The 23,563-nt window shown below is 38.5% G+C and overlaps 1 protein-coding gene across 2 annotated transcripts in view; it reads right to left on the minus strand.

Moving 5' to 3' along the window:
- Window positions 1-23,563, minus strand: part of KCNH8 (potassium voltage-gated channel subfamily H member 8) — a 338,959-nt gene that overhangs the window by 189,040 nt on the left and 126,356 nt on the right. For both annotated transcript variants that reach the window (XM_070493015.1, XM_070493014.1), the window contains one exon: window positions 9,392-9,523. In XM_070493015.1, coding sequence (XP_070349116.1) covers window positions 9,392-9,523 — 132 coding nt within the window. The remainder of the gene's footprint in view (window positions 1-9,391; window positions 9,524-23,563) is intronic.

The raw sequence follows: 23,563 nt of genomic DNA on the forward strand, positions 1-23,563 counted from the left end.
ATTGGCAACAGGTGTTAGCTCAGGGCTAATCTTCCTCAGCAAAAGAAAAAAGCTAAAAGGGTAAATGCTCCCCTCATCACCACTGAAGCACAAACCCACCCTGTCCTGCCCATCCCAAGCACGCCTCTCCACAAAATGCTGGAGCTGAAAACACAGGTACTTGCAGACCTTTCTGTCCGTGGTTTCCAGCCTGTCCCAAGTGATGTTCCTATCATTCACAACAGTAGCATGACACCTATAATCCCTAAATTAGAAACATTCCTTAATACAAATGTTTAGGTGAATTCTTCTGGACAGAGCGAATGTCACTAAGAATGTATATCCAACTAAGAGGTGAAGTCATATGGCTTCTTACATTCTCAGCCTGAACTTACTCATCTTCTTAACACATATTCATCTGGTTTCAGTTAATTGGTCATTCAATTGCAAAACATTTGTATATGTTAAATTCACCAAAAAAGAAAGGAATTAAAAATGTCTCCATTCTTCAAGTAATAAAACTAGAAATATCTATACAACAATCAGACTAATAAGGAATTACTTGATAAAATTTTGTTGAAGACTCATAAGCTAGTGAGCAATAAAACAAATTTAGTCCACAGGTGCATTTCAATTAGCTGCAGAATATTTAAAATTTTTCTTTAAACTGGCATGACTCGGTGAAGCATACCAGGTGTACTATGCCTCAAGCTCCCACCACGGTCTGTTGCAGTATTTCACTCATCACATTATCCCATGGTCTCCAAGGCCACTTAGTTTATGAGGCCTGGCTTATATTATTTGCCCTTAGAAGATTCTAGGAGAGAATGATATTAGTGAATATGTAAAGAAAGTCCAAAATTTTTTTTTAATATAGGTAATACAATGAAATACAGGTGTGATTAAAATTCTTTAAGCATCTATCTGGGCTCTTAATTTCCAGTTTCATCACACATTTGACAAAGAGTTAGTATAGATCTCCTGGAGGCAGAAATCTTTCTCCTCAGAAAAAGTAACCAGTTTTTACAATAGTTTTTTCATCAGGAAACTGCTCAAAAATCTTATTGGGATTTTTGCATGTGTTTCTTTCTTTATGCAGACAAAAACTCAGGCAGAATATTTGAGCAGGTGGAAGGAACATTTTATTATGTTCCACATTGAAAATTAAAATATTCAAAGTACATAAAAATCATCTTTGACTTAATTAATATCTGATCAGTGGCTTAATGTCTGCCTTTTTGGAGAATATTTTTGTATTTTTTTAAACAAATGACTTTAATTATGTTCAATAATATGACCAAATTGAGATTCTCAGAAACTGGAAGACAAATAAAAGAGTCAACAAGAACAAAAATTAACCAACAGCAGAGATTCTATTTGAAGTGAAAGGGTCATTCAACACCAGCAGTAAGAACACATTTTGAGGAGCTGACTTTGATAAATACGTGTCAAATTGTCTTTGAGTTACATCAAGCAGAATACAACCAAACAATAAATTCATCAGAGTGTACACCTGAGATGCGAAACTTTGATAATTATGATCTGATTATTATGAAAAAAGCAAGAATGCTATGTTGTTCTATATCTCTGAATAGTCAAATTTCCTAAATTGGACATTGCCTATTCATCCATCCATCAATCAAATGTTTATTGAGTGCTCACTAAGCGTTAAATACTCATGCTGTACGTGTTGGGGATATGATCCTCAACAAGAGAGGCAAAGCCTGTTTCCTGATGAAGTTTCCATCTTAAAGGACTGGAGAACAAGTACAATATAAACCAACTTTTGAAAAACGTTGTTTCAGATAGCCATCAATGCAATGAAGACAACGAGCACGGTGATGAGATAGAGCGGCTGGAGGTGGACTACTCCAGACTGGATGGTCAGGGAGGCGGTTCTAAGGAATGTTTGTGGCACACGGCTTCAAACTCGGATGTGCATGTAAATCGCTTGGGATCTTGTTAAAATGCAGATTCTGATGCAGAGGGCTGCTTGGGCCCTGAGATTCTGCATTTCTAATGAGCTCCCAGGTGATGGCGATGTGTCAGGTCCTTGCACTACACTCTGAATAGAACTGAGAATGGTGAAAAGAGTGGGGCAGGAGCTATCAGTGTCAAGGAAGAGCATGTGTAGGAGTTCGGGGAAGGAAATGAGACAATCTCAGCCTCTGTCCATCTCATTTCCAATTTTCTCTCATTTGTTTCATAGGAGGCCCCAGCGCATGGTGGGAAGATATGAGCTCTGAGACCGTAGTCCTGGGCTTTGATGCTGTCTCCACCTCTTCACACTGAGGCCCCGAGCAGTGCCTCTTCTACATTGTAGGGTCCTTGGGAAATTGGTCTGGCTTATAGAAAATAATCAATAAATGATAGACAGTTTAGATTGGCTGACCCAACCTCACTTCCAAGCCCTTTCTCTTTTGGCTGTTTCTACTACAAAGGTATAAAAGCTTAAAAAATAGGCGAAAGAAACCTTGATCTCCTAGTCTTTCTTGCAGCTAGAGCTGGCCATAGCCATGTGGCAGAGTTATGGTCAATGACACATTAATGGAAATACCTGGCAGGAGGGGGAGGCCAGAGGCAGGACATTCCCTCCGGCCCACAAAGGCAAGGCCTCAGAGGAAGAAGGCTTCGTCCTCTCTCCTTCGCTCTTCTTTCCTTCTACATGACAGGAACGAGTTCTGAAGGTGCAGCAGGCATCTTGCAAGCACGAGGTAACAAATACGAGATGACAAACAGCACATTAAGACAGCAGGGCAGAAAGGGAAAAAGAACCTGAGTGCCCGCTAATATTGCTGGTGCCGCTTCAGCCATGGGCCGCTCAGCTCCAGACTCTTCGAAATATGAGAAGAATAGACCCTTACTGCTTAAGCTTGTGTTAGTTAGGTTTTCAGGTTCTTGTAGCTCAATGCAATTCCTATCTAATTGTTTAGTACAGCTATTCATTATTATTATTTCTTCTGAAGCCTTTTAGTAACAGGAAGCAGCAGATGCAATATAAAACTTTTGTCAGTGTTTTTGATTATGCCAACTTGCTGCTGCCTGCCAAAAGTCAGACTACCAAGAAACATCATTGCATTTGGATCCTGATTTGTATTACCACTGAAGTTGATGTGAAAAGCTTCACACATCAACCTCTAAATTCTCAAGACAAATTTGAAGTGCATACTTTTTAGAAATTGTAATTGAAATCCCCCAGTGCTGGGATAGCTGATGATGTTGTTGCCACACAATGAATAGCCCAGCGTCAACCATCATTGCAACCCAAATCTGGGACACCCTACAAGAAATAAACAAAAATAACTGCCTTGGGCCCCATGCCTGGGAAAACGAGGCACATATTATTATACTTGACTGATTTGAATGGAAAACCAAATTAGCATAATGAATGAACTGCTGTGAAACATTTGGAAAATTGAGACACGCTACAAATAGTAGACAAGAAGGGAATTTCTAAAAGAAGCTAAACACTGTCACATAGGTGAAGATTCTTTAATAAAATTAATTAGTTAGCAAGTTTGTACTCAGCGTCTACTATATGTGAGGCACTGTAGGAAACTGAAAACATATGAAGCAGTATGCCAACTTCAAGGCCCTCAACAGCTTGGGAAAGACAAGATAAGTTAGAAGAGTGAAGCCAGCAGCAAGGCACAGAATAGTCTAAGGGAAGGGTGTTCACTGTGAGCCAAGGTGGTTCAGGTAAACCGACTACAAAGAAAAGAGGTGGGTGAAGGGGCACATGTGTATGGTAATGGAAGACAACCAGACTTTTGGTGGTGAACACAATGCAGTCTACACAGACGTTGAAACATAGCGATGCACACCTGAAATTTATATAACGTTGTAAACCAATGTGACCTCAATAAAAATAAATAAATAAGGAAAGAAAAGAGGTGGGATTTTCATGGTGAATAAAAGTGACAGAGATGTTGCCAACGAGGGAAAATTAGAGCAGGTGGGTGTGGAGAAAAAACAGTGTGAATTTACTAGTTGAATGAGAACAGAGCAGCTTGGTTTGTCCAGAGAATTCAAGAAGGTTAGAGGGTAGAATGGTAGTTAGAAGGTGGATTGTGGAGGGTATTATAAGCTGATTCTTAAGAAACTGGAGCATAAAACCTGCTTACACAAGCTAAGACCACAAAGAGGAAGTGCTGTCCTCTTGCCTTTTCACACGGCCTCACCTTGTGCACGAACACCCCTGGTGTTTCTCTGAGTGTCCTAACCTCCTCTTCTTATATGGACCCTGGTCAGATCCGATTAGGGCCCATCCTAATGGCCTCATTTTACCTTAACTACCTCTTTAAAGGCCCTCTATCCAAATACAGTCACCTTCCGAGGTACTGGGGGTTAGAGCTTCAACATATGAATTTGGAAGGAACACCATTCAGTCCATAACAGAAACTTGAAATTCACCAAATTCTCCTTTTTCTTCATCTCCCATTAGCAAGGTCTACCTGTTCTAACTCTGAACTCGCTATACCATCTAAACTCCGTAGCAAGACAATAAAATCTTTAAGATTTAAGTCCTGCCTGACCATCTAGAGTTGAACTTCAACTCTCTGATTTTTAAGTTTTTAGATTTTTAATCTACTTCTGAGCAAAGGTCAACTATTCACTAGTCCCTCTTCTGAAATTAACATCCCTTCCCTTCAATTTATCAAACTCCACTCATCATTCAAGATTAGCTTCAATATTATTTTCCCTGCGAAGTTCTCCTTGACTTTGTTCCAACTCTCACTGACCCCGACCTTTTTTCCCTTGTCTGGGAAGAATTTACTATTTCTGCCACTTTACTGTCACTGAGTACACCATATTGCAAATACCACATCTATGTCCTTCATAAGATCATGAGCTCTTGGAGAAAAAAAAAATCCCAGTAAAAAGATTGTACACTCCGGAGTTTGCTTGTTTGAATGTAAATCCTAATCCTGCCATTTCTTACTATGTTAACTTTGCCAAATTACTTAAATTCATGAGTAAATGGGAATAGGAATAACACTTATTTCTTTGAGTTAAAATGCAAAGTAAGTGAAGTATGAAGCAGAGACTTAATAACAGGCAGCCATATTTATAAAACTGGTAGACTGCAACAGCAATGACCACAACTCTCTTTTATTAAGTGTATTCTGTATGCTCTGTGCTAGTGATTTGCATATATTATCTCTTATAAGCCTAACACAAGTGCAGACATGTGTGATTACCCTATTTTGTAGATGAGGAAACTTAGTCTTTAAGCAGGGAAGCGGCTCATCTAAGGTCTAACAGCCGACACGTGTGGAACCAGGATCTGAGCTGAGGTTTAGAGGATCCAAAGCGCACTGTCTCCATTTTGACGTCTTCAAGCAATAATTCAATACTGACGGCAGAGGAGGTGTTCACTCAATATTTGTTGAATTACTTAATACAGTATTAATCCACTTTTAAATTATATTAAAATATTTCTTACTGATAGAGAAAGAGGTAAACATGATCTCATATAAAATTACTCAGTAATGCTAGATGTGGATACAGAAGTTAGTGGTTTACACACTATTTTTAGAATCAAAGTAAAATATGCATCAAAAAAAGGAGGGTATTTTAAAAGGTGGGAAAAACCACCAAATTTCTGCTGAAGTCTCTGTCTCTTTCTGTCTCTCTGTCTCTCTCTCACACACACATACACACACACACATCCTCCAGATCACCAGCTGAAAGCTATCGAGTATACAAATAGTACTGTGCATTTTCTGCTAATCTCCCATCACTGCTATTCATTGATGCAAAGTATGCACTGTATCTCATATCTTGATAGCCTTTTCTATAAAATATGTTTACCTTCATTTCAAATAAAACCCCAAACAATGTAGAGGTTATGATTAAAGTATCTTGTAAAAATAGAAATACACAATTGTATCTCTTAAACAAAGTCAATCATAAGAGCCTTATTAGGGAATTAATGTAATTAACTCAAACCTTATTTCTACATCTTAGAGGGATTTCAGGGATACATCCATATGAAATGCAATATCAGGTCACGTCAGGCTACACGCTCAGACTTTCCTAGTGCTGTGATACAATACTGCTCGAGTTCACAGTGACATTTTAATGATTTTTAAACACTTATCTTTTTGTTCTAAAAATACCATACACTAAGGTGTGACTTTCCTGCAAGAAGTGCCATCAACTGGTGAATTGTAAGGTATTTTCGCCTATTAAGAGTACGTAAAAAAGGAAAGAAATATATATCAATTTTTTATGATCATTTTATAAACATGCTGCCTTACAATCACCACTTTGCATCTATAAAAATACTACATACTTTTGTGGGACATTTATAATAACGTAGCAACAGAAAAGAATATGTTCTTAAGTTTCAAATATATGTTAGAAATGATACTTAATTTCATATGAAATAACAATCATTTGAAGAACAAAGTCATAAAGCTATAGAAAGTTTAGGGACCAAATATTTCACAATTTCTAAATCATTTAATCAATTAATGTTGAAAGTGTTTTGTTGATATTTTTTCTTTAAACTTGCAAGAAATAGTTCTTATATTGTACACGTTCCCTAAACAAAATAGGACTATTATTGTTGCCCATAGTTTAATATGTTTATTTAGATATAAATGTAAAATTCATTTTTAAGATATAACTTTGGATTAGAATAATTGTTCTTGGTCCCATAGAGTGTCCAAATGTGTGCCCTTCACCCCAAATGGCAGGTGCAATATTTCCCGTGCAAGCAGCTCTGATAGTGTAACACACCTGGCCTCTCTCTCAGTTCTTCCCAGAAGAAGAGGAAGAATTTAATCTGATTGAGTTTGGAAGTACACATTGACACACATAGGGTGGCCCTTCCTCTTTCCTCTCTTTAGGGAGCAGTTGTCTTCGGAGAATACCTGTTATGCTCTGTTCCCCCAAGCTTTAAGGCAGATCTAGGGGAGCTCTGCCTCTGCCCCAGTATAGCTCTGTTTCTGACTGAGGGGTAACTTTGCCTAAATCTGGAGCTCACCAGGAGGAAGCCCACTTGCTGTAGATTTATGTCACATACTCTGTCATCAATTTTATCAGAAATAAAGGTGATATATTGGTCTCCCATCTGCCTTACTCTTTCTTTCTCAGCTGGTTCAGAACTTGCCTGGAGAAAGGAGAGTTTTTATGGAGCTCTCTCAAACCCCAAATGAATAAGTATACTGACTCCCTCTACCCACTGAAGTCTTCCATGATGGAGATTTCTCTACTATCTACAGACATGAAGTACATAAGACAAAGATGAGGAAACAAATTATATAAAAACATAGGCATGATCTTCATGTTCAAAGCAAGTCAGGTTGATTAAACTACCCCCTCTGAAGCAAAAAAAGAATTGCCATATATTTCCTTTCAAAGATAGTTTCATATTTCTGTCTTTCTATACATATATGCAAATACACATAACACACACATATATATTTAATATGTGAATAAAGTTTTATTCAAATAATCCATACTGTGACATAATGAGAAATATATGCTTGTTCTTTGTCCCCTGTTCCTGGCATGTAACTCTATAATCCTTGGAATCTCTGGAATGATAAATTAATCTTTTATATGCTAATGAATGATTGGTGGCTGGGGGCCCCTAGATAGCGTCAGCAGGGGAGCTTACCAGAAAGATCAAGGCAAGATTTGAGGGTCAGAAATTTCAGCCCCACTCCCTGACCTTTTGGAGAGGGGAGAGGGGCTAGAGACTGAGTATCATCAATGGTCAGTGATTTAAGCAATCATGACTACATAAGAAAACCTCCATACAAACTCCTAAACAACAGGGTTCAGAGAACTTCCAAGTTGGTGAACACACTGAGGTGCTGGGAGTGTGGGAGAACATGGCAGCTCCACGCCTCTCCTTCCCATACCTTGCCCTATGCGTCTCTTCCATTTGGCTGTTCCCGAGTTGTATATATAGTAATAATGTTTCTCTCAGTTCTAGAAGCCTTTCTAGCAAATTATCAAATGTGAAAAGTGGGGGAAGGGTCTTGGAAACCCCTGATTTTGTAGCCAAGTTGGACAGAAGTGTGTGGGTACCCTGGATACCCAATACTTGTGATTGGCATCTGAAGTGAGGGTGGTCTTGTGGGGCTGAGCCCTTAAACATGTGGAGTCTGACACTCTGAGTAGTTAGCATTAGAGTAGAATTAAACTATAAGACATCCAGTTGGTGTCCGGAGAGCTGTAGCACTGGTTGTTGGTATGGAAAAACCCCACACATTTGGTGTCAGAAGTATTGTGAGTAAACACAATTCATACTCACCTTTTGTATTCCTATAATACTAAAGAAAATAGTAAAGACAAAAATTGCACACACTGATTTCCACACTTTTCTTTTCTCTCACTGGACAGATATTACGCTTGCTCTAATATCCAAGTAACTTTAATTGTAAGACTGCTCTTCCTGTGTGTATGTAAAATAGGCCACAGTATTTAGTCACGCAAATACACAGGAAAGCAGTCATGTGCTTACAAACATTTCAAATGATAGAAGTTGGGGGCAGGGGCACCAAATCATGACAGCTCTCCATTTGTGTTGTCAATTCAAGAGACATAATATATTTAAAACACTCATACACATTTTTAAAAAGAGCTGGAGTAAAAGAGTCTGTTCTTAAAAAGACATAGCTGTTGAAATGTCAAATAGCTGGTTCTCATAAAGAACTTACTACATGGGAAATCCCTACAATGACAGTTACTTTTTCTCTGGTCCCCAAAATATCTAATCCCACTTCTGTTTAAATGAAACATCAGCATTTTTTCAGTGTTAATTTTTGTCAGCTTACATGAAATATAGGGAATTTCTTAATAAGCTATAAACAGAAGACATAAGGTAAGCAACATCAAGTCTTAGAAAGAATCCTCTGAAGATCATTGGAAAACTTGTTTGTGTCTTAAATCATTATACTATTATATACTATGAGATACAGACACACTTCTTTGCAATGTTACACTCTAACAACCACTAAACTTAAATTTGTACGTAAAATGAAATTTTGCCCTTCTAAGTTTTGAGCTACTGCACTTTCGATGAAACTGAGAGATATATTTTAATCATATCATTCTAACTCGACTTATTGCTATAAATTCATTTTTTTCCTAATAAAACAAAGTAGTGTGAATCTTTATGTTCTGATAAATTGTTTTTCCTACTTCATCCTATTTGCATAAGAATACGAACTTCTGTTTCCTGTCAAAAGAGTCTTTATAACAAAGGAGAGCGTAAACTCACGCGAGTCTCTCTGATTTTGTATTCTAGGCACCAAATACAGACTGCTAGCAGTTATGAATATTTATCAGTTGCTGTTATTAAAAAGATAATTTTTTTTCCTCCCAGAGTTTTTGAGTAAACAATTTCAAAATGTTACTCCATCTGTCAATGTTTTCTGAAAACAGTACAAACCTTCTTTTTTATCTTCTGGAGTAATCTTCACTTTTGTATCTGTTATATCTTTGAATGAGGCCAGAAAAAGTACCACATCTCCTTTCTCATTCTTTATAGGAACAATATCCAATAGGCACCAAAATGGAGATCCTGCAACAATAATAAAAACACAAATCAACCAAAGCCTTCTGTTTTTTCTATGAAAATCTCAATCATTAGTGGTACAGTTAATAAAGTCTTTACTGTTTTCTTCTATCCCACAACTCCCCCCCAAAATCTTAAAAATGTCAGTTTTCAGATTCCATAAATATCTTGCCCATATGCACATCTCTTCATCCCCAAATGAAATGCTTTCTCTGAAAATAAGGCAGTATTTTTAACAAAAACACTTGTCTGTGCGGAGACATTTCTGCTTACGTCATTCAATTTGTGCTTCTTTGAACTTAGTGATGTTGAAGCATTCCACTTGACACAACAGTGCCCCTTCCCACCCCAGCACACACTGCTTCCTAAATAAGACCTTTGTCTGCTATGAGTTTGTTAGAGGTTTATTTAGTCAGCTTGAAAATTAATGCTTGTCCACCAGAATGGCTAAAATGAAAAAGATGGAAAATATTAAGTTTGAGGGAAGATGTATAGTCACTTGAACTCTCCTAAATTGCTGGTTGGTTGCAAATTATTACATATACTTTAAAAACTGGCAGTATTAAGATATATTTTCGTGATACAACATTATACAGCAATGCGGATGAGGGATATACAAGATTTGACAATCAAATGGATGAATACCACTAACATTATGTTGAGCAAAAGTAGCCAGACACAAATGAGTAGAATGCTTTTACATTAAGCACAAAAACAGGCAAAACTAATCTATGGTGTTAAAGTCAGGTTAGTGGTTACCTTTGAGAGATTATGAATAAAAGGGGACTCGGGTCACGGAGTTCTGAGATGCTGGTCAAATTGTGTTTTATAATCTTTATGTTGTTTACACAGAGAGTTCAGTTTTTGAAAATGCATCAAACTGTACATTTATGCCATGTGTATTCTTTAGTATGTATGTTTTATTTCAAGAACATATTTTAAAAGATGATAATCAAGTTCAATTCTATTTTTTGAGCAAAAAAACCACAAAAAATACCATTAATAGATTCAAGTCGAAACCTAAGGCTTATATTTTGAAATGTTTTTACATATTTTAAAAATACATTAAAATTACTATTCTAGGTTTCCTACTATAAAGCTTTCCTTGGCAGAAACATTTGAAAATGACAGAAAAGTTATTGCTTAAAAACTAAACTATTAATCCACTCACATAATTTTCCTTCATTTTTATTTGGATGGGGGAAAAAACTTGGTAAATTTTCATCTTCATTTGGGAGTTGATTTCAAAGTTGAGTATAAGACAAAAATAACAGAGTCAGAAATATCCTTGATGTTTTAACTTGTTTTGTGTATACTGTATAAGATCTCACAGTTTCCAACACAGCTGATGCATCCAGCCTTGGAATCTATCATTTTTCCTCCTGTTGAGCACCAGATGAAGCAGATGATTTGTATTTAGAGGCCATCTGACATAACAATCATATTTTATTAAGCTGCTACTGTATTTTTTGAAAAGTGTAGTTGTATATACATGCAATACATGTGTGTATAACGTGCTTCTACTATATAAAGGATGCTGGAAAATGTGCCTGTTACCACACATCCTCCTAATAGTTTCAGAGACATGATTTCCTCCTTGTTTTTTTGACTCAGACTTATGGTTTCCTTTCATTCATCTTCCTAAATATTTATGCCACATAATACTGCCTCACCAGGCTCCAGGAGACCTGGGATCTAACCATAGCTCTAAAACTAACTAGCCATGTGACTATTGGGAGGTCAATTAACCTTTCTGGAACTTTGTTCCCTCAGTTGTAATATTCTCACATCCTTCAGTCCCGTGGTGGGTGTAGTAACCCAAAAACCATGAGACAATATATCAACTCTATTGCTATGATTAATGGAGAAACTTCATAAATGAGCCATATCCCTGGGCAAACTGCTATCCTCATCCTTCCAGACTGGCTCTTAACTTCAATTGCTATAGCCACCATTTCAAGTTGGGAGTCATTTTTACTAATGCTGTAGCTACGGTAGGAACAAAAAGAACCATCACGCCAAGCTATCAGTCAGACCCCAGAGACAGTAATAGTGTGGACATGGAGAATGGTATGAATCTGAATTTTGGTTATATTTTAAGTCATCTTTCTTTCAATTATCTTGCAAGAATATCTCCCAAATCAGAACAAAGGCTATTAATTTTTCTGAAAGTCCATTTTATCTATGCACTCAGGCAAGCATCATTATTGTCTCTACAGAGCCTTTGCACAGGCACACCAATGTATTTAAGAGATAGACAAAAGCACAAAATGAGGTGAAAGCCAAGGAAACAGCTGCCAGCACGGCAGTATTCTCTGATCAGCCTTTGACGCACAGCTGTCGTTTCACATCGTTTTCTTTCTGGGAGAGTTGAAAGATCACTTTGAGATTTGTCTTTTAAGTTACAATGAGATGTGATCTTTGACATTTTATAAGTTCAATAAAACTTCATTAATATAAGTCCCTCTAAGTTCAAGTTTTGTAATGATTTGGCGTGAACTAAGCTGATATCTACATTCCCATTGCATATATGACAAAAATGTGTATTAGGGAAGCAGTGTTAGGGACATATAGGTCTGTTTCCTTCCTCCCTTCCTTCCTCCATCCCTCCCTCCCTCCCTTCCTCCTTCCCTTCTTCCTTCTTTCCTTCTCTTTCTTCCCTCCCATCTTCCTCCCTTCGTCCTTTCTTCTTTCAAACACTCCTTCAGATTTATCCATACCAACAGCCTTACAAATATGGCTTTGGGCGCCTCTGAAGTGAGAAAGCAAAGCATACTGCACCTGCTTCTTCTTCCAGAAAAAGAGGAAGGATGCCAAAACCTACCTATCATGTTTAAAGCAAGACTTTTCCCACTTAATTTGCTCGCTTATCCTTCCCTTCCCTGCTTCCGTAGGTCTCTCCACTAGGCCCTCTGCCCTGGCTCTCTGAGAAAATCTTCAACCTTGCATGGCTGTAATAATTCAAAGTTATTCCCAGAGTCTATCCTTTCTCTCTTACCTGTGAGCACAATGATGATCATGCAACATCTTTCAGGCAACAGCAGTTACAGCCTGATACAATAAATCTCTCTTAGGGTTAAGATGGGAGGCAGCAAATCCCTCAGCCTCAAATCCAGAGATGTGAAGGATTCTTAAAAGCAGGGTTGGAGGGCAGAAATCTTGTGTCAATTTTAACTCCTTCTGTATTTAGCAGCAGTAATTACCATGTGGGTTGGTGAGTGCTAAAACAGATGAGGCTCTGCCAGGATTTAAGTTAATAATACCTTTAATTTCCATGGATAAATACAATTGATGGAGAGAAAACAGGGTTTATACCCTATATGGTAAAATGTATTTTCAGAATTGCATAAATAATTGCACAGAGCTTAAATCTGGTGGAATGTCCCATGTCTCATTTTGGTACTTTCTTTTTCGTCATTGGGAAACAAGGGTACAGAATTTGACTTGATAATATTTACAATTATAAGAAGAGTTATATGCTTACCATATACCCCCAAAAGAGTGTATTTTTCAATAAGTGAAAACTAATGATGAAATGTCCAGTATGAGTTCATGGTTTAATAACTTAATACAAGAAGGTTCAGATATAAAGAAAATTGAGTTGCGAGTTGTTCCCTTCTCTTTAATGGCTATCCTGTCACAACGTGATGCAAGTAACATTTCCCAAGGTAACATGACAGCAGAAAGTGGGATATGGACACACTGCATGTCCTCGTGTTTCTTATATCAAGCAGGATTTTGATTGGATTTTTAATGATAAAGATGTGTGACTTTCGGTTTTTGAAATTATGACTATAATAATATAATATCCTATGTGTTAACAGCATCAATATCATGTTACATAAATATTTTCAGCTGCTTCTCATCTTTCACATTAAATCTGATGAGTCTTGTTCTCTATAACCATTGTCTCAGTGCTACTTAGTCAATGATGTGATGACAGGTTTGACAATTTTTGGAAATGAGTCTAAGGGATATATGGGTTGAGGGTGAGAAAGGAGCTGCAGGTTAGTAAACTAGGTTACTGGTAGTGGTAGTTGGATGATGGGACACTTGTGTCTGTAGCAGAGAGAATGGGGCAGTGATGGGAGTCCCAACTGAGTCTACCACAGAGCTCTTAGTGGTCTCTCGTCTTTATCACATTTGCCACTGCCTTGTTTTGGCTTTAATCATCTCTCATCCACTCTTCAACAGTGTTCTCCCCACCTTTAGTTTTCCTCCTGGGCTGCTTCCAATGAGCTGTGAAAATATGGGATCCTGGTTAAAAACACCCAATGACTTTTCACTGCTTGCTTAAAGCATTAGCATAAACATTCCAGATTCTTTATCAATATGGAAGATCTCTTTTTAAGGGACTAGAAAGGAAAATAGGAGTGGGGTGGGTAGTATGAAGAGGTGAACTAAAGGAAGATCATATTAAAAAAGGTAGGGGGCAGTCCCCTGGAGTGCCCAGAGCTGCATGGGAGACAAGTTACTACAGCAGCCTCACCAGCTCTTCTTGGTGTTTGGACTATACTAAGGGATGAAAGCAATGATTCTTTGGTGAAATATCAGGTCAAGGCTTCACCTTATCTGCAGAGAATACCCCTCCAAGGACCATCCATCTACAGTGCAGCCTATATATGTTTCAAGTCTTTGTGCAGTCCCCAGTGAATTTGCCTTGAGTGGATACCCTTCCTCCAAAATGCCAGGATACTAGTGAACCAAAGTGATGGGCAGTGGGGCCCTGACAGCCTGTGTAGCAATGGAGGGCAGAGTGGGGTTGGTGGGAGATGAACTGAACCAGTTGGAGACCTACCTGAACAGTGCAGTGACTAAGGACACCTTTCCTTTCAATGTTTAATGAAAAATGAGGATCTCATACAGCAATGTGTCTTAAATTTGTTTCTGTACAAAAACAAATGACTAATACTAATAGTGGTGGATTGTGGGATTATAGTTGTTTTGTTTTGTTTTGTTTTGTTTCTCCTCAGGATTCTTATTTTCAGCTTTTCTAGAATAAGCATGAAGGAATATACAGTGGGATTCTGGCAACTCAAGAGTTTAGGATAAGAAATAAAAGGAGTTCAAGGCTAGGCAATGAGTGATGATGTCATATTTCTGGGGGGACCACTTTTTACGTATTCTCCATGATTTAAGTTCTAACAGATAGTTCCTTTCAAACTTTGAGAAAAGTTTTATGTTAAGTTAGGATATCTGGGAAAAAAGAGAAAGAAAGAAAGAAGAGGAAAAAGAAAGAAAGAAGAGAGGGAAAGAACGAAGGAAGGAAGGAAAGGAGAGAGAAAAGAAGGAAAGAAGGAAGGAAGGAAGGAAAGAAAGAAGGAAGAAAAGAAGGAAGGAAGGAAGGAAGAAACAAAGGAAGGGAGGAAAGATAGCTACCCAATCAAGTAATGCTTAACTGATTTGAATGTGCCAATTTTTTTTCTTCTTTCTATTTCATCCCGAGTTCTCTTTCTCCTTAAATAAAAATACTCTATTCCTCTCCCAGAAGTATGCATAGCCATCTCTCAGAAATCTCTAATAATTAGGAACAAGAGAAGCTTGGGAACTTGAGATCCAAAAAACGTCCCCAAGAGGTGCTTCAGTCAATAGTTCCAACATCCTTGCTCAACAAGTCGTTTACTGAATTATTGACCAGTGGAGCTATTACTTGCTTTAAGAAAACCCAACTGCTTCTGATGATAAACAAAGATCATTCTTACCTACAACTGAAATGATTTTCCACATATGATTAAACACAAATTCAGCTGGGATGGGTTTAGAGGAGAACCAGGATAATTGGGTACAGTCCAATGAGAAATAGAGATAAAGGAGTCCTGACAATATAATACACACAGCAAGGAGCTAGTGATGGCTGTAATTTACAAAGCTTCTATTATATGCGAAACACTGTGTCACATGCTTCACATGTGTTATATCTAAACTTCTCACTCATCAACCTGACCAATGTGTTACCAAACCAAACCATATCTTACAAATGTAGAAATTGAGATGTGTAGTATTTTTTTCAGGGTCACACAACTAGTAAGCGTTGAAGAGTTGAATTTAAACATGAGTCCCAGTTTGGTTTTCTAATCTTGCTTTACTATAACATTCTGGGAATGATCTTATTCCATGAGCAATGTTTTAGGAATTGAGTTTCACTTTTATTTAATTTTTCTTTCTACCCATGCTATAGGATATAATGATACATATACTTTTTTAAATGTCCTATTATAAAAGAAAAAAATGAAATAAAGCTTTTGGATAATCAACAAATTTCCCTCTCCACTCCAGAATAAGGGTAGAACCTCTATGTGAAACAAGATTCTGCTTCTTTAGTTTCAGATTGGCATACTCCCTCCATTAAGGTACACATGGTGCTAATTCTTACACTTGCTTCAGTATCCACTGAGACAATGGGATCCAAAACTCGCTACTGGTGCTGCTTTCAGTCCCACATTGAGACAAAGAGACAGTACTCACAAAAGCTTCATGATTACCGTTTTATTTTCTTTGTTTTTTCTTTTTCTCCCCAAAGTTGTATTGTTGTATACATGCATGGTTGCGTATCCTAGTTGTAAGTCCTTCTAGTTTTTCTATGTGGGCCACCACCACAGCATGGCAAGTGACAGACGGGTGGTGTGGTTCCCCAACCGGGAAATGAATCCGGGCCACTAAAGCAGTGAGAGAGCTGAACTTTAACCACTAGGCCACCAGGGCTGGCTCCTGATTACAATTTTTAAGTGTAGTTACCTAAGTTGTTAACGTATGTAGCAACATATTCTGACCTCATTGACAAAATCTTTGCCTCACCCCTCCTCCCAGTATGTTTCCGCTTCTTGCTTTCCTAGAAAGCTTCAGAAATGGTGATCTCATACCACTGTAGCTCTGGACTCATCTCTTCTAAGGCTGGAAATAACAAAGAGAACTGAGCCCCAATCAACTCTGAGCCATGACTCTCTCTTTCAATGATCCTCTGGGGGAAAGAAAGCCAGAGATGATGGACCATTGTTAGTGAGCAGAAAAGTGTCTGATCCAACAGGCTTGGCTTCATCATTGCTCCTTGTAAGCCACTTCTTTCAGAGAACAAGGCACTGAAACAAACCCACTCCCTCGATGCTTGACTCTAAGAAGAGTAATTTAAGATTTCTTCAAACTTGCAGTTGTTCAGTGAAAAAGAACTTACTTTAAATGAGAATTTGAGGATCAAGTAAACTCTCTCTACTTGCACAAGGCTTTAGTTGGAGAAATCTATAGTCTTTGCAGGGCAATGGGAATAACTGTTGGTGCCAATAAACATAATGCCTACATGAACTCAGCATGGTTAAGTGGGCCTGGGACTCTGGGATTACTTAGTTTAGGACTCAAAAGAAAATATTTGGAGATTACATTGCAAGCAATTTGACATAAAGTTATTCATTCATGCAACAAATATTTATGGAGTGCCTGCCGTGGCTGGGAACTGTTTTAAGTATTCAGATACATCAGTATACAAACAAAAAATAAATCTGTCCTATGCCCTGAGAGAGCTTATATTCTACTTTGGAGAGAAAAATAATAAATTACAAATAATTGCATAGTTTATTAGAAAGTTTTAAATGCTACAACACAAAGAAAAAGCCGAGCAGGATAAGAAGACATAGAGTGTGGGAAAAGATGGTGTAGGACGGTGGCAAGACATTCTTAAGGAATTATTTGTGAAAGTGGTACTTAACACTGCTTTTGAATATTAATAACTATTTGCGTGTTATTGCAGGTCCTCTCAGAAGCAAATGATGAGAAGACCACAATGCAGGTTTGAGGTCAAGCAAAGGAGAGAGGGAAGGGAGGAAAGTTGGATGACAGCGTCCTAGACAGCAGTGCTGGTCTAGGGAAAGTTCGCTAAGGTCATCGGAGAGTCAGCTAGCCAAATCGCTCAAAGCAGCTCCGCATCTCCTGGGCACAGAACTGTCTTAGCATCCTTGCTTCACTCAGTAATTGGCTGGGAGCAGCCCAAGGAAAGTTTGGCCTCTGTGCCAACAAAGCAGTGTGTTTCAGAGCACAGCAGCTATCAGCCAATCACTCTCCTGTAATCAGAGATATGAGATGCACATTCTCATGATTGCCATAAAGAGTATAGTAGACATCTCATATTTTTGGCAGAATAGCGTCCATGCCCCTTCTTCTTGTCACTACACTTCCATAGTCCATTTGGAACAAAAACTCCTCTCTGCAGGCAGCCTTGGTAGAGCTATCAAACCTGGTGCTCTGACCAGCCCTCACTGACGGGACAGACAAGGAGTACACACAGGACCAATCAGTCTTTCTCTTCTGGAAATTTTAATCTTGAACAGAAGGACCTTAGATCAAAAATGGAAGAAGTAAATTCATTCAACAATAAAGGCCAGAAAAATCTTTCCAGCTATTGCTGCTACCCAGACCTTACAGAAGACTACTGCTTTCTGCCTTTTACATGGGCTGGTTGCTCATTACTTTCTTTGGTTCTATAAGTTGCAACATGTTTTTAATAAATTATTATTTTTGCTTAAGATAACCAGAATCAATTTATGTTGCTTCTAAAGAACCCTGATTACAAAATGATGTATTCAGAAAAAGACGGTCAAGATGAAATGAAAAGAACACAGGGCTTAGATGACATTGCATGTGGCTGAGACCTGGATTCTTCATTTACTTGCTGAGGATCCTCACACATAGTTTTTACATCTGTCTGCAGCACATCTGCATACTGGATATATGGCCACTTCTCATGGTTAAGAGCTCTGAAGAGCCCAATATACGTAAAGTATTTTACACATTTTGACTAGTTATATAAAGTAAGGACTTTGCTTGTATGCGTAATGTTTTGATTTTTAAACATAACAAAAAATCAGGTAAAATTATGGCTCAATATTAACATTTGTTAAAGCTAGGTGATGGCATAAGGTGGGTATTTGTTATAAAAATCTGTCTTTTGTGAACATATGAAACATTCCATGATTTTTTTAAATTAAGGAAACATATCGCTTTGGAAAACGGAGAATTATTCAAGATTTCCTTGAACATCTAATCTAGTATTAAGTTGTAACATATAAAATCATCTCAGATTGCCGGAGTTAGAAGAGGCTGTAGAGAGTGTATATGTATTGTCTATCACTGTTTTGCACTCTGAACACAGGACTTTCATGTCTTCATTGTAAAGATGAAAATCCTGGGTTCAGAGTGGTTGAGCAAACTGTCCACGGTCACAATGTTAACTGTTGGAAGAGTTGGGTCTAGACCTTAAGTCATGTGACTCTCAGTTTCATGGGCTTCATGCTAAAACACGGTGCATTTCTCCAAATATCAAAAAAAAAAATCATCAAAGGAATAGTTATCACATGAGTGAATAATCCAGTTTTGATATTTTAAAAAGAAAAATTATATTTGTATCTACTATTGATATTATTGATAAAATAAGCCAGGACATGCAAACAATTCAGCACTGATCAAGTCCTTGTTAGGCAATTAGGTTCAGAATTAGAATCTGTGTTTAAAAGGATGGGCAATTAAGGTAAAAAGGATGGAAAATGTGTCCTATGGGAGAAAGCAGAAACTTTTAAGATGAGAATTTGGAAATAAGGAAAGAGGAATTGAAAAGAAATGGTTAAGGATCTCATGATGATTCTCCAGTGTATAAATGGAAGATTGCAGTTTTAGGTGTCAATTTAGCACTTTCCAAGAACATGCAGACAACAAACATACTGAAGATTTCTTCCATTGTGCAAACTCGTCTCTCGCTGAAGACTCATGAACGCTGCGCCAGATTGCCCTGAGTCACAGCTTGGCAGGCTTGTGAGGCAAAACAGTTTAGATGCTTCCTCAACTTACTGCTTTTCCCCTAAAATAAAGCTGATACCTCACCAAAAACTTGAGGCCAAACCTCAGTGCCCATGTAAGCAGTGGTGTACCCACCATGCTCAGGTGAGGTATCAGCACTGACAAGCCTGTGCCAAGACAGACATCATTTGGAGAAAAATAAATTTGTGCATACTGTTTTCTCACCAGCTTCCATAGGATTACAGGCATTTGCCTCTCACAACAACAAAAAAGTACATTTTGAGCATATACACGTAATTAAAACATGGCAATTCATAATTTTGCTAAACCACGAGGGCCCCAATTTGATATTCAACCTAACAGATTTGGCACATTCATCTTCATAGGTCAGCAAACTTTTTCTGCAAAGGACCAGATATTACATATTTTTGGCTTTGCAGCTCAGACAGTCTCTGTCTCAACGACTCAGCTCTGCTATTGTAGTGCTGAAACAGTAATCAACAATACATGCACAAAGGAGCGTGGCTGTTTTCCAATAAAACATCCTTTGCAAAAACAGGCATCCTGCCAGATATGGTCCACAGTCTGGACTTTGCCAACCCCTTATGTTGAAGCCTACAGATTACTCTATACTAGGGGTTAATTCTTGATTCTTTGGGAGTTTTGACCAGACTCTATACTACCACAGTATTGACAAGCACTATTTGTTAGTGCAAGAACCAAAAAAAGTATTTCTTTGGGTCGAACCTAGAGTATAAATGTCACAGTGGTGCATTCTAATAGATGATCCAGAAAACCCAATTTTCTTAATAGAGGATGGTCATTTTCTTTCTGTTTTGATAATGAGAATGTACTTAATTATCCTTCACCTGAAAAATAGGCTTCACCATCAACGTCTTAGAGGGACCCCTCACAAGGTTTTTCTTCTAATTCTGTGAACAGAAGCTACTTTGGCGATTGTGTGGAATAGGAACTTTCTGAGCCACATCACAAAGCAAAATCCATGCAAATCAGGAGGCTAAAGGAGTGAAATGGAGATGGCGGTCAAAGAGTTCATACAGTCAGCGCAAAGCAACTAAACAATGCGAGAAACTTCTACTCTGGCAATCTCTTTTATGCACGGACAAGAACAGGTAGTTCCCTAAATCACTATAGATATTACACAAAATGAAAAAGGGGCTTTTTTCTATAACTTAGGCGACTACACTTAGGTAACTACACCCTTAGGCAAAAGGGGATTTTTTTTTTTAACCTCAAAACACATTCTGAGTTTAATGTTTTCCCTTTTCATAGTATCTTTTCTTAGGAGCATTGTTAACAAGGCTTCTTTTGCTGTTTGACTCCGACTGTATTTCTGAAACAGAGTGCTTTTTTAAAAAAAATAGTGGAACATGATGTTTCAAAAGATCATTTAGTGAACTCAAAATTGAAGAATTCTGGGAAAGTAAAGACTTCAAGAAAAACAGTTCTCCTTATCACAGATGAAATCAACTCTCCAGTTATAGCTTGGTTATGCTGCCAATCCAGGAGAGATGTTCCCAACCATAAGAAATTTTTTTCACTTGATGTCGTTTGTAGTAGTGATGCTTCTTGGATCCCACCATCAGTGCTCTGTGGATTAGTAAATATCCAAAAGCCAAACACACAAAAAACAAAGTCCATGCCCCAGAATTCCCTCCCTTCTCATCTCAAAACATATACCCAACAAACTACAAAGAGCCAGGTTAGATGCATGTTTTGGAGTTATTCTTGACACTTCCTTCTTTCTCATCCTCCAAACCAAAGAGAACACCAAATCCTGTCAATTACAGTAGCTAAACTTCCGCAATCCGGGCCCGCCTCCAGATTTGATTCAGTAGGTATGGGCAGGGCCTGATCATTTGCATTTTTCACAAGTTCCAGGAGATGCCAATACTACTGGTCCTCAGATCACACTCTGATCTGAGCAACAGTCATCACCTATGCGGATTACCTGCCTCACATGGCAGCACAAACGATCTTTGTAAAGAGAAGTATTCATCATGTGACTTCTCTGCCTTGAACACTGGCTGCCTTTAGTTAACTGGCGGTAGCCTGAGCATAGTCTATGGAGCTCTGTGTGATCTGACTCCTGTCTGCCTTCCCACTCCCATGTGATACCTTGCTGCTTGTTCTCCAGTGACACTGGCCTTCTCTCTTTTTCTCAAATGAGGCAGTCTCTCCCAGGACCTTTGCACATGTAGCTCTCTTTGCTTAGAATGCTTTCATTCTTTCCTCCATGTAGTCAATTTCTACTCATCCTTCAAAATTCAATGCGAACATCTCTTCCTGATGAAGTCTTCCTTGTAGCCAAGATTTGGTCAAATCCCCCCGTTATTCCCTTCCATAGCAGCCTGTAGTCTGCCTGCAAACTGCTTAACAGGGCTGTGTGATTAAATGATGAGTCTTTGTTTCTCAGGAGACTATTAGGTCCAGCAGAGTAAGGACTATGTCTTCCTTTCTCTTGCACTCTCCCATGTGCAAAGCAGAGTGCAGGGCCCAAACATCGCAGGGGTTCTAAAATTTGCGTTCAAAGAACAAAGTTAACTATTATAAGATGAATTCCAACTTTAGAAAAACAATGCTGTTGGTTGCAAAAGTGATAGCCAACATTTACTGAGAGCCCATGTGCCAGGCACTGTGCAAAGCACTTTACAAGCAATGTTTCATTTAAGCCTATGAAGTAGATGTTATTACTATTATTGCCATCTTACAGGTGAGAAAACTGAGGCTCAGGGAGTTGAAGGACCTTGTTCAAATCACAAAGTTCATAGTGATGGGAGCATTTTTGCCTGGTAGATAAAAATCTAGACTATGAGAATCATTACAGCCAGCATCTTTATATTTTCTATCACTTACTTTCCCTATCTGATCCTCTTAATGGCTTTAAGATAAAGGTATTATCTCTGCCTTTTACGGACAAGGTCAGATATTGAAGGTTGAAATGACTTGGCTAAGGTCACATACAGAATGTCAATGGCTGAACCAGGACTCAAACTCAAGTCTTCACACACAAAATTCATTATTTTTTCCAGTCAAGCACACTGAAAATATTTAAAAATCTCTCCACAATAATACAATTTTTACTACATTTTTGTTCTCAAATATGCAGCTGAAAATATAATTTCACTTGAACATCCTGTCAAGATGCTAAAAGCCAACAATTGGACTACTTCTTAGAGAGCCCGTTCACCTTGGATATTCACATGCCAGAGCTCCCAGGTGGAGCAAAAATACTTCTTCCTTTCACATTCAGAGGGGTCCCATTGTCCCCAACAGCAAGCACAAGCATTCCTGAGTTGTGTGCAAGTTGCTGGCTTTGTCTGCATTCTCTGGTGGCTGTCTCTCCAGCTGTCTGACTCTGGCCTTTTCTTGCCAGTGTGCTCTGAGGAGGCACTCACCATTCTTGGCTGCATTATTTTTTACCCACTTTGTGCCTGCATTGGCCCAGTCTCCAAGGGGCAGCCATGACAGAAAGGACTAAGGGCAGAGGATGTCAATGAATAATTTTCCAGACCCCAATCTACCATTCCTGAATTAAGATGCCTCAGGACAACCTGCTCACTTCCCGTGCCAACAGATTTGATTTATCCACCCAGCAGAAAACTCCAGAATGCCACTCCCTCTATCTGTGCAAGATAGAGAATTGAAAGGGTTCTGCAAGTAGAAAAAAAAGAAAAATATCCTAGCATTGGAAACAATGTCAAAAATAGAATGAAAAGGGGAACATGGGGTCAGAGTTCTGAGGAAACTTGGAAGGAGAGGTCGCCATGGAGTTGAAACAGAAGAGCAAAATGAGTTTCTAGGAGAGTGTAGAGATCGACTCATCTCAAGGCTATTCTAACACAGGAGCAGTACAGGGCTTCATTTGACACAGCAAGATGAACATTTTTGTTCAGTCAGCAAGTGTTTATTAAGCATTTCTTATGTACCAAGGACTGTTCTAGGCACTGTAAATACCAAGATTAATAGGGCACCAGAAAGAAAGGCCACCCTCGATTGTGTACGATCTCATAGGGGAGATAAATGTATAAAGAGAAAGTTACAACACAGGCAGTTTCTTAGTTTCAGCTACTATTACAAAGTGCCATTGACTAGGCATCTTATAAATGACAGAAATTTATTTCTCACAGCTCTGGAGGCTGTAAGTCCAAGTTCGGGATGCCTGCATGGTCGGGTTCTGGTGAGAGCCCTCTTCCGGGTTGTAGACTGCCAGCTTCTCATTATAGCTTTGCGTGGCAGAAAGAGAGC

The sequence above is a fragment of the Equus asinus genome, chromosome 21 (genome assembly GCF_041296235.1).
Source record: "Equus asinus isolate D_3611 breed Donkey chromosome 21, EquAss-T2T_v2, whole genome shotgun sequence".
In the NCBI taxonomy this organism is placed as follows: Eukaryota; Metazoa; Chordata; class Mammalia; order Perissodactyla; family Equidae; genus Equus; species Equus asinus.